Below are 13076 nucleotides of genomic sequence, written 5' to 3'. Positions count from 1 at the left end.
TCTGGTGACAACGGGAGTCACGGCAGTTCACGGTAGCGACGCATGTAACGGGCTTAGCGGCGGTGCTTCAGCGACTAGGTGTGGTGGCAGCAGCTCCCTCTGGCTCTCTCGCTCTTAGACGCATCTCTCTCTCTCCGATCGCAACCTTCTTTCTCTCGTCTCCCTTAATCCATTTTGCATTTGTGTGGGTTTGTTTCATGTGTAATGAAGAAGGAAGGGAAGCGATGTGGCGGTGAAGGGACCGAAAAAGTTAGGGTTTCATTTTAGGGACAATTAATAATATAATTAGGTATAAAGTAGTATTAAAAACTAATTTTAGTCCAATAAAATAATTTAAAAAAAATACTATTTGTTCATCAATGTACAAATTATATTCAAATAACTACTAATTAAATAAAGATTAGAAATAATTAAATTAATTTTCTTTCATTTATAAAATAAAATTCAATATCTAAATATTCAATTAATATAAAAGTCTCTAAAAATATATCCTTCAATAAATGAAATAAACCATAAATAATTTATTATTAAATTTCTAAAATCTGGGATTTTACACATGACTCTTCTAACTCATCTCCTCAAACTCTAATATATTGTAGTTAGAGGAGTTAATAATGGATCAGGAAAAGAAAAAAAATGAAGAGAAAATATAGAGAAAAGATTATGCAATCAAAGAAAATAAGTTACAAATTCAAGCAGCAATAAAGGAATAACAATTACAAACTTAGAAGTATAATAAAAAAATGGAAATAAATATAAAGAAAAGGAAAATAGAAAGGATGGCTAAGGAGAGGGAAAGAAAATGGATATGCAAATACGTAATGCTGACACATCTACAATGAATGAAAAACGACGAGCTTTTTACGAAATTGCATATGAAAAAATAATTAATAAATAGATTATTTAATGGTTTGTTGTATTCATAGAGTTAAGTAGTATGTTTTATTTTCATCGTGTATTTTCATATGTGATGTAGTTTGTTTTATTCTATTTTAGGATGTAGTATGTTTTAAAATGAGTCAATTTTATTATGTGTTATTGTTTATAAAAGTAATCATTGCAAAATTAACTATTTTTTAGTTGTTATAAATTAGTCATTCTAAATTAGATAAGAAAAACTAAATGTTATGAAATAGGCGTTGCAAAACTAGCAATTGAGAAGTAGCTACTTGTTGCGAAGACACTTGTAAATATCAATTATCAAACATTTACAATCACAAATTTCACTTCAAAATTAGTTTCTCACCTCAAAAGAATACTAAATATTATATTTCAACAAATGGCTAGAAATTTTGAGAATATATTTAATGAAGCTTTGTATGCAAGATAACACACTAATAATTGGATCGATGAGTGTTTGTTCAATGATTCAGAGGAAGAAGACATCGAGAAAAGCTCTTTCCTAACTCCTCGTAGATGGATCAACAGAGATCGAGAAGCCGACATGATCGCCTTTTGAAAGATTACTTTGCAGATGAAACTGTGTATAACGCTAACATTTTTTGAAGGAGGTTTCGAATGGGAAGACACGTGTTTTTTCGGATGGTAGACACCCTCTCAAATGTCTATCTGTATTTTTAACATAGGGTTAATGCTATTAGGAGAAGAGACTTGTCACACTGTAAAAATACATTGTTGCGATACGAATGTTAGCATATGGTATATCAACTGATGCTATTGATGATTATGTGCGCATAGGCAAAAGCACTACAATTAAATGCTTGAAAAATTTTTTTGAAGGTGTTATTTTAATGTTCAAGGATTAATACTTGCGAAGACTAAATTCAAATGATGTACAATGTCTACTACAAATGACAGAGGCTCGTGGCTTTCCTAGCATATTGGATAATATCGATTGCATGCATTGGCAATGAAAAAATTGTCTAAAGCTGTGGAAAGGTATGTACGTTACTAATTATCGTCGGGTTACAACTATAGTAGTTGAGGTTGTAGTATCTTCAAACTTCTGGACATAGAATTTTTTGGAGTTTCTAGTTCAAATGATGATATCAACTAGTTAGATCGTTCTCTGGAGGTAAATTATACTATTAATAGTAATAATTATATAAAGCGATACTATTTAGTGGATGATATATATCTTGAATGGACCACATTTGTCAAATCAATATTAAAGTCACAATGAGAGAAATGCAAGTTATCTACACAATACTAATAAGGAGAAAGAAAAGACGTAGAGCAAACATTCGGAATGTTGCAAGCACGCTTACGTGGTCCAACGCATTTTTGAAAAAAGAAGTTTGCAAACATAATGAGAACTTGTATTATATTGCACAATATGATTGTTGAGGATAAAAGAGACACTTATGCAGAAAATTTTACTCAAGACCTAGAGTATGACGATGTCGAAAATGGCTTATCACAACTTCAGTTGGAAGAGGAAGACTTTGCACCACAGCATCAATTTCTCCAAAGAAATGCTCAACTTCGAAATAGGCAACAGCATTGACAATTGAAAGAGAACTTGATTGAATACGTATGACAATTTTACAATGCACATCATCGTCAACTATAGAGTGTAACTATATTTTTCTTTATATTAAGTAATGTTGCAAATGAGTTTAAGTTCGAATTATATATGTGTATTATTGTTATTTATGAAGTTATTAGTTTTTTTAATTTAACTTTTTTATAATAGTAAATTATTTTTTAATTTATAAATTTTAATAATATTATTGTAAAAAAAATTAATAATTATATTAATTTTAATTATTTTAATTAATTAATTAAGTGATACTGCAATAAAAATTAAATTTAATTCTTTTTAATAAAAAAAGAGAAATATTTTAAATTTTTATTTATTATTTATGACATAAAAATTAATATAAAGTTATTTTTTATAACAAGTGAACCATAATTAAAAATTGCTGAGATGAGAATTATGTTATTCCAAATTTGTATAGAATACATTGCAAAATTAAACTTAGTCCTTGAGAATTAAGTTATCCCAAAGAATATTTTTCAATAAAAAATAAAGGATAAAAGTTGTTATTTTAACATTTAAAAGAAAATAAAAAATAAAAATAACATGGATAATGTATACTTTTTTTTAAAAAAATTAATTATAATTTTCATTATTCATCTAACTTCACTTTTTACTAAAGATTTTTTCAGACTAAATACTTGAATGAGCAAAAGACAATATGCAGCCTGAGTTAGAGTTGGATATTTATTTAGAATATTAATTACATATATAGAATATATATTAAAATTTTTTATAATAATCAAAATTAATCATACATATATATTTTCGTAATAATAATAATAATAATAATAATAATAATAATAATAATAATAATAATAATAATAATACATTTCTACCTAATAATTATTTTTTTATAAATACTAAAAATTAGTAGCATTGTATTTTGTATTTTTTTCATATTTTTCTATAGATAAGAATTTAATTTAAAAATATCATAAAAGATAAAGATGTATTAAAAATGATTGAAAATATGCTTTTTTTTTTTTTTATTTCTAATACGTTTGATATATCAAAAGATTTAAATTTTTTAATTATTATCTTCTTAAAATGTGCCTTTAAAATACAAAATAGCTAAATTTATATATTTTTATAAAATTTAATTATAAATAAAAAATCTAATTTAATTATATTATTTATTGAATTTGATTATATTATAAATATAATATTATTTCCTATAGAGATATATTGATATTTAGTAGGGCTGTCAAATGGGTCAGTCTGTTTCGTTTAAGATCATGGATAAATGGGTTGACCCGTTTAACTCCGTTTTATTCGCGAGACATAATTTTTCAACCCAAATCGTTTATAGTCAATCCGATAGATTAAAAGAGTTGGGCCGTTTACCTTTTTATTTTATTTTTAAAAAAATATTTTGACAAAAAATGATCACGCTTAGGTAAAAAATCTTAAATAAACTAAATTTTTTTAGTTGATCGATCGAATTTTCGGGTCGGGTCATGAGAAATATCGGCTAAAAATGTTACTTTCTTTTGAAAAACTATAAAAAGTAAAATAAATGAGCTGCTTGTTTAGCCCGCGGGCTAGGTCGTTTAACCCGTCATTTTTTTCAGATTAATATAGCTCAGCTCAAAATTTAAGCTGACTTAATTTTAAGGAAAAACAACCATTTGTACCCATGAACTTTACGAACGCTGACAAAAGTACCCATAGAAGACAGAAAGTGACTTCGTACCCATGAAAGGCTGGGTCCGTCTGTCGATAGTACCCGAACGTCTTTAACTCGTTTTGTCCGTTAACTTAAAGGCCAACATGGCATGTTAAGTGCTTACCTGGCTTTTGATTTTCAATTTTTATTTTTTAAAGAACGTTCCAGGTGGATATAGGAAAGGGAGAGAGAGACGTGAACCACCTACTGGGCTCCAACAAAACTGATATGAAAGTTGAAGGCGGCCACTCCAAAATCCACAATCGTGGTCCGGTGGTGATCCTTTGATGGTGTGGGTGACGATTGGAAGACAGTTGTCACTCCCACAGTGAGGGGTAAGCCATCTTTCTATAGTGCTAATGCCCAATTTCTCATTTTAGTTACCAATTTTTTTCAATAAACTCGTACACTATGAAATTGTTAACTGAAGTTAGGGTTTTTTGATTTCACTGATCGCATAGAGTTTGTCACTGGGGGGGTTGTGTTTCAGTTTTAAAAATTTGGAAAAATAGTAGGTATATTATTATGGTTTGTTCATTTTTTGATGTTTTATTCATGTCTTCTTAATTTTGAAAAAAACTGCGTGTTGGATAATGTCATAAATTTATTTTTATTATTGATAGTTTATTCACTTTTTGGTGATTTATTCATTTGGGTGTTGGGTAATATTAGAAGATATGATTATATTTTTTTTTGTTATTCACAGAAATGGCTGCCACCACGTATATCATGTTAGTGATACACCATAGAGGTAGACTTGAAAGGGGTCAGATGACAAGTTGTGTTATATACAAAGTGAAATTATTGAGGTGGAGAGAGTTAAATGGATACCCTGAATGGCTTCTTCATTAGTGACCTACTGAAAGACATTGGGTATCCAATTATCTCCGATTTTTACTGGCAACAGCCTGGAATGGAAATTGATGGTGGTTTGAGGCTTCTACAACTTGACATGGATATTGTTAAGATGTATGAAGCTGCTATAAAAAATGGACATAGGATTGAATTATACACAGAGCACCCCATCAGCCAAGCAGATGTTATAGATACAAGGGCTCAGAGGCTGCACAATATCTTAGGCTTCGTGACTATTCTAATGAGATATTGAAGACAAATTCAGGGAGTATAGTAAAAATACATACTTCTCCTATGCCTGGGTTGGAGAGTTTCTTATTTAAGAGAGTTTATGTTTGTCTGAATGCATGCAAGAAGCTATGGCTAGCGGAGGAGCTGCAGCAGGTAGTGGTAGTCAACATCAGGGTGCAGCAGCAACAACTGAAGGTATGGATGTTGATGATCTTGATGAGGATGCTGCCAAGAAGCAAGAAATATATTGGGAAGAGACTTTGGAGGCTGCAGATGTTGAAGCATCAGCTTCAGATTCACCTAACATAAGTTTTTTGTATTCACTCTCTTCTTCCACTTATTAGCATGAAAATAAATTTATCTTGCACTAAACATTTGAGTTAATGCAATTATCCTACATAGGTAAATGTTGATGTGGTGAACTCTGTGAAACCTTCTGAAGAACCTATGGCAATAAGACCTCCACCTTTTAGGTCCTCTACTGCACATGTGCCACCTAGACCTATCATAAAGCTAACCATGTCCAAGCGACCAATTAGGAGGAGAAATGTTAAGAGGCCACCACCATCACAACTTTCTCCCCTCAGACCTGCCCCACCACAATCTACTCTCATAATGCCTACCACACCACAACCTCTTCCTGTTAGGTCTACACCACCAACTAACCAACCTCCTCCAAAAGTTACCAGACAAATAATGCATGGTGCAAGTCGAGGGACCACTACAAGATTTATGCAATTCATGCCAACTCCATCATCCACAATTCAAACAGCAGGCAGATGGGCAGTACCTGGGTTCTGCCCACCAACAAGAGCATCTTTAAGTGGCAACAACAATGGGGTTCTAGTGGCAGCAGCAATTTCACACCTAGCAAATAGGATTTTCTAGTGTGACTTTATTTTTTGATCAAGGACTTACCGTAATGAGAGCTTTAAAACTCTGATACTATGATTTTTTTTGTAATTTATGTCTAGTGCTTACCTGATACTTTCATGTTCATAGTTTGTATTGGTACTTTTAGGTAATTTGAATTTGCTACTTTCTCATCAAACTCATAGACTTGTTTTGAGATTTTTGTTGATAAATGCTTATGTTAAAATTATTTCAAGGTTTATTATAGCATATAGAATGAATGTCTTTTATTTAGTTCTACTTTCAAGTTACATTTTCGTTATTTAGTATACAATACCAGATTTTTTGCTAGATTTGTCAATTCACGACATTTATATGTCTTGTTTTATCAAATTTGTGTTACATCCAATAACACACATGTCAAATACATTAACAATCATGGGAATTAATGTTATAACACAACTTGACTTTTCCACAACAAGTGAAGATATTAACAGAGTTTTGAAATTCATTATCATTGAAACTAAATAGCTACAAAAAGACCCCAGGACAAAATACACCATACGCACAATTACATATTGATTAATTGGAGCAGATTCAAGCCTACATAAATCAACAAACTAAAGAAATTTGTTATAATCCATGACCTAATGGTTCTAATTTCACCTGGAGCTTCTCCATTTTTATCAAGATCTTCACACTATTCTCTTGAATCTCTCTTCTTTGCCCAGTGACATTAATCTCATGGGTAGCACAGTAGCTATCTTGATTTTTTCTAACAATGGTTCTTGCCAATCCCTCCCAACCTCCGTCAATTTCATCCACCCATACAAAATACTTGCAATCCATCATCTGTAGCGTGAAAGGGAGGAATAAGGAATCGTTCACAATAAGTTAACCTAAATAGAAGCACAAAAATAAAAAGACTTACCTTCCATAGAGGATACCTAACGAACCATCTCCCAGGATTTGTAAAGATTCCAGATTGTAGCAACACCATACCCTGTCCACAAAATCATCTCTCAGACAAAGTCTTCTCTTCACTCCTTTTGGAAGACGAAATCCCTTCTTCGCTGATGCTTCTATTTGAAGAACAATGATTACCTCTGCTTCTCCTAGACATTCTAGGGTTTCCAATTTCAAATTTGGAAAATAATTGAGGATAAATTAGGAAAATGAGTGATGTTATAACGGTAACAACATGCTTGGACAAATCAAATTGCTGTCTCATAGCCAAGTAAATACTTAATGTGCCATGTTGGTTTTTAAGTTAACGGAACAAAAGAGTTAATGACGTTCGGATATCATCGATAGACGGATCCAGCATTTTATGGGTACAAAGTCACTCTCCGTCTTCTATGGATACTTTTGTCAGTATTCGTAAAGTTCATGAGTATAAATGGTAATTTACTCATTTATTTAAATGGATAAACACATTAATCTGATAAATTTGGTTCATTTTAACTATCATAATATTTAATATATATTTATCCGTTGTCACATAGTTGTTAATATATTTTTTCTTTTTTTTAAAAAAAATATTTATATCAGTCTGGTTTTGGGGCAGGACATTACATTTGTAACATAGGATAGCCATAGGTTATATGAAGCCAATTTTAAAAGGCAATTGGCACATGAAATCTGTCACACAACGTTTTCAAGTTTCCACACAAGAGACCAAATATAGTTGCCGTAAACCGCTCATACTCCACTTAACTTCTTAGCGAGGGTGGGCCTCAGTTAACTCTTCCCCAAATTATGAATTGATACACTTGCATGGTCGACATGTCACGCACACTTATCATTAAATTAAGAAAAATATTAGGGGTAAATAAGTTTTGTAATTTGTAATCATCAATTAATTATTATTAGTATTTTTAATAATATAAGATATTTAATAATATAAAATTATTCATTTTTTTTTACTGATTAAGTGTTGACTAAATTTTAATAAAAATATGAGTAATTATCCATATCAGTTCTCTATGATTTTAAAAACGGACATTTTAGTCCCAAAAAAATTAATACACAGATTAATCCCCAATGTTTACTTTGACAGACAAATCAGTCTCCAGTTCATTTGTCGGCAGATCAGTCCCAAAGATTTTAAAAACATACATTTTAGTTTCTAAGAAAAATTAATATACAGATCAATCTGTTATGTCTAATAGAGAAAAACATTGGGAATTAATTTGTGTATTAATTTTTTTGGAGACTAAAATATCCGTTTTTTAAATCCTTTTAGACTGATTTGGGTAATTACTCTGTCAAAAAATAAATTGAAAATTGATTTGTCTGCGAGAATAAAATCTTAGAAATTGATATGTATATTAATTTTTTTGAGACTAAAATATCCGTTTTTAAAATAAAGAACTAATTTAAATAATTACTCTAAAAATATTAATCTCGTAAACTTTGAATTTGATCCGAATATCAATAAATTGACGGAAAATATTGATGAAATACTGAGATATATAATATATAAGTGACTTTTGATTATTTGACAATGTGATCAAACTTAAACTAATTTAAAATTAAAAAAATCAATAAATCTAAAAGATAATAATAAAAAATATATGCCTCGTGGTATACGATGTTTTATGATTACTCACTGCGATGGCCATGTCCAATACAAAACAAAACCATGATGACAAAACGGAAAATGACAAAACAAAATGAATGAAGCTTTGGCTCTGGCACTAGCAGCAATCAAATATCAGAAAGTAACGTAACGCTCAAACATTGAACAATTCAATTTGTGGTTTGATATTTTCAATTTTATTTGATGCGGTTAAATGTAATATCTTATTTTACTTATATTTATTTGCCTTGTTTTGATTTTACCTAGAAATTGTACGATAAAAATTACCCTTAACTCTATTGAGTGAAAAATAGAATTGAGAAAAATCGTTAAAAGAAAGTGATAAACATAAGGTTTCAAGAAACATATGAGTAAATAGATAGGGAAGAGAAATGACTAATGACTAAAGAGCATGGTTTTTTATGCTTAAAGGCAAAGAAGATAATCGAAGAATTTCTCAGATTTATCAACATTTTTTTGGACAGGTCATATTTATCAACATTGACTTCTTATCATTTTGCCTTGCCGTCATCTTTGAGATTTTTTTTTTGTTCATAAGAGAAGTTCTTTTGTTTTTGGTATATAAGAGAGAAGTTATTTTGTTTTGGTGATACATATAAAATGGGTTCTTACAGCAACATAACCCAATATGGATTTGGGCCTACTTAATGACACAACCCAATAGCTTGGTGCGATTATAAAAAAAACAATTATTCATGACCAAAAAAAAAATACAATTATTCATGACCAAAACACAAAATACAATTATTATTATTAATTAGTTATATATTTATATTTTTTAAATAACAAAACAAAAAATATATATTGATTGTTAAAAAAATACAGTTATCAGAATTATATATAAGGGTTTACACATTTTCGGCCTAGTTATGTTGTTCATCTTATTTTATTTATTTATTTATTTCAATATTCCCTTCTCTAAGTATAAATTTGGCGTTTATTCCATATTATGATTCTTGGTATATTTTATATTGTTTTTTAATTCTTTTTTTATTTTAGAAAAAAATATTTGCTTCGTTCAGCCTGAAGAAAAGAAAAAAAATATATATATATATATATATATATATATATATATATATATATATATATATATATATATATATTTGGATATAGTAGAAAAGGCATTTTATTCTGGTAATTAAGAGAAAGTGTCTTTTTATTTGGACCTGAGAAAAAGAAACTTTAGGATAACTAAGGACACATGCATGGGTGAGAGTAGCTAGTCCAGAATCTCTGTGGGTTATACAGTGGTTCATCTTTGTTTTGGACTAATCATAGCGAGTACACAACCTTAAAATATTTGATTATATATAATAAAATAAATAGACAGCATTATTTTCTTAAAAGATAATGATGAACCCCAAGGTTTACTGAAAGTTAATTTTATAAAATTAAGAATCCAATAATAGCACAATACATTACATATGTGAAGAAGTCCCTAGCGGGTGTTATATTAAATCACCTCAGCTATACTTACCAGACCAATAAAAACACTCTGGCCCTTCTTAAATCACACGGCTACAACTTACAACAACAATCAACAATACCTAATAACACTTCTTTAATTCCGTCCACCAATAATAATAATAAACCAAAAACATACACACACTTCTTTAATTCATTTTTTTTCACTTTCCGAGATGAATGAATTTTGTTAACACAAACTAATCATATGATTAGTCCATGTTAACAAAAAATTGTGAGTGTACAATTTAATTTAACTAAGTTTATTTTTTTATTTAATTAAAACTGAGCACCTTGGAAAGTTTGACCAAACTGCCAGTTAGCTGGTGCCACGTTGAAGCTTGTGACGGTTCTACCGTCACTGGCGGTGACTTGAAAAGAGAGGCTCTGTCCATTAAGGTATGAGTTGCTTTGCCAATTTTGCCCCCAGTTCCTTGACATTGTTTGCCAGCCAGTTCTTGACCCTTTGATTGAGACTGCATGGATGTCCCCTGCACCCGCGACGTTTGTGATCAAAACTAGGTTGAAGTATGAATGCCCATTGATGGTGAACCTTATTCCTCCCTTTTTCATACAAGGCACTCTGCCACGTCCAATTTTGAACAAATTTAGAACAAGTTTGATACATTTAATCCTCATCATAAACTAATGCAATCAGGCTAGATATTTTTTTTTCAGTTTAATGTTTACTCATTGCAGGTGTAAAAAATTTATTACGTATTAATTCAATCTAACTAACTTAGATGAAATTTTATAATTTTAAATAGAGAAAGTACAGAAATTTAATTTTTAATTAATTAATATTAACTAATATTAGATTTTTGATTTAAAATTTAAAATTAATAATTTATAATTTAAAATTAAAATAAAATATTTTTTAAAAAATTAGTTAATATTAACTTAAAAAAAGAATTAATTTCCTAACATCACTCTTTTAAATATTCGAATATATATAAAATTACTAGACACGACTAAAATCATAACTATATATATATTATATATATATATAACTATGTTACGTAAACACAAAAAATAATTATAAAATTAATTATTTATATAAAATATATATTAAAATATTAAATATACATAAAAAATAAATTAAATAATATATTTTATATATAAATATATGATGTCTAATTTAGTGGTCCATCTTTAGCATGCAGATATCATTTTCTACTTTTTTTTTTGTGACTAGATATCATTTTCTACTTGAATATCAATAAAGTACTCCAATGATTTAGCGACTCGATTAGATTAGGTACCACAATTATTACAAAACAAATGTTCCATTTACTAAATTTGTACCTTTAAAAAGAGTAATACATTAATTCTTTAACGTATGATTTTTTTGTTACTAAATTTGTACCTTCTAAATGCAACAGGCACAATTCCAGCTCTATACTCAGCAATTTGAAGGAATGCAGGTTCAGCCATGTCAAAGTGTTGAAGGGGAGGGTTGCACCATCCACCATTGTTGTTAGCCAAAGCAAAATTTGGGGGACAAAAGTTTGTAGCAGTGACAATAATGGTGGCAGGTTTGCACCATCTTGGATCATCATCACACCTCATCTCATAGCAAGCACCACAGCTCAATCCATTGTTGAACAATGCTGTGCTTAGTGCTGCAGTGTTGGTTCCATATCCTTGGCTATACAAATTTCCATAACCACATGCTCCTCCTGCATAATCATGCACCAATTCCAAAAGGGTGAGTTTAATTTAAAATCCACCATTTGAGGGGGAATACACTAGAGGATACATATTGGTACACATTAATTCTTCATGGAGCATAAACTAGTTTTATTCTTAAAAAAATGATTTACGTGTGATAGAAATATTTGTTATATCGTATTTAATTATATATTTAACATTATAAGTAAGTAACTGATATGGTAATATATCATTAAATATCTATGCAAAAATATTTTAACTCTGCATACAAATTATAAAATTAAGTTTTATTGGCCATCAATAACAATAATGTAGTTATTTTTAAAGAACATTGTGTTTGAGATTTTATATTTTCTATAGTTGAAGATCAGAAAAAAATAATGACTAAGTCTAAACAAAATGTATAAAACTAACACTTTATGTTATTATCATGTTAATATAATCAACACATACACAAAAAATAGCTCTAATAAACTGACCCATTGTGCCGGAAGCATCACCACCACCATAGAAAGTGGCATGTCCACCCTGCCAACTACCACCATAGTCAGCAATGGCACCTTGAAGATTGATACCAATAAGTAAACCAATGAGAGCAACTAGAAGTGTAGTAGTAAAAAGTGCCATTCCAATTTTCTTAGTCCTTTCTGATAAGAGAGAAGAGAGTGTGAAAAGCAGGGGAAGTTGCAAGTTCTGTTTGCTATGTTGTGAGCTTCAATGCAATTGGGGGGACCTCTATTTATAACCAACATTTTTGTCATAATGGTTAATATAACATGCATATTTTATATATAATATTTAAATATTGTAAATGAAAAATAAATAACTCAAAATACTCTCTTTGGTAGTATTTTAAAGCTGTATTTGAAATACAAATTCAGAAATAATAACATAAAATTCTATTTAATAACTGAGGTAAATTAAAAAAAAAACTTTTTTTTATTCTTTCAAAAAAAAAAAACAAATAAAGATAAGAGATTGAAATAAAATTTTCTATCTCCATCTCAATTTGAAAACATTCTGCAACAATATTCAGAAGGATTATACTAGGTAATCAATGATTTTTTTGAACAACATGAATAACGGATTCTAAAATTGGTCCAATTCAAGCAAAACACATTACACTTCAAATTACTCACTTAAATCTTAATATTAGAATAAATCTGCACACTAATTAAATTGAACATCTGATATATCCATTGTTCACATTATTTAATATTTTCATGGTATAC

General features: G+C 29.6%; 1 protein-coding gene across 1 annotated transcript; it reads right to left on the bottom strand.

Annotated features, from left to right (window-relative positions):
* Nucleotides 1–10075: 10075 nt before the first annotated feature.
* LOC107609473 (expansin-A8) lies at nucleotides 10076–12547 on the bottom strand. The gene is made up of 3 exons (XM_016311463.3): nucleotides 12324–12547; nucleotides 11540–11852; nucleotides 10076–10756 (listed from the first exon to the last, which is right to left on the bottom strand). Exons 1-3 carry the CDS (start codon nucleotides 12469–12471, stop codon nucleotides 10453–10455), a joined length of 765 nt encoding a protein of 254 aa, XP_016166949.1. The 5' UTR covers nucleotides 12472–12547; the 3' UTR covers nucleotides 10076–10452.
* Between the last annotated feature and the right edge of the window lie 529 nt (nucleotides 12548–13076).

This window comes from Arachis ipaensis, chromosome B7 (assembly GCF_059453495.1).
Source record: "Arachis ipaensis isolate K30076 ecotype BB chromosome B7, ASM5945349v1, whole genome shotgun sequence".
Lineage (NCBI taxonomy): Eukaryota > Viridiplantae > Streptophyta > Magnoliopsida > Fabales > Fabaceae > Arachis > Arachis ipaensis.
Note: the sequence above shows the minus strand (reverse complement) of the source record. Positions and strands in the feature narration are given on the sequence as shown.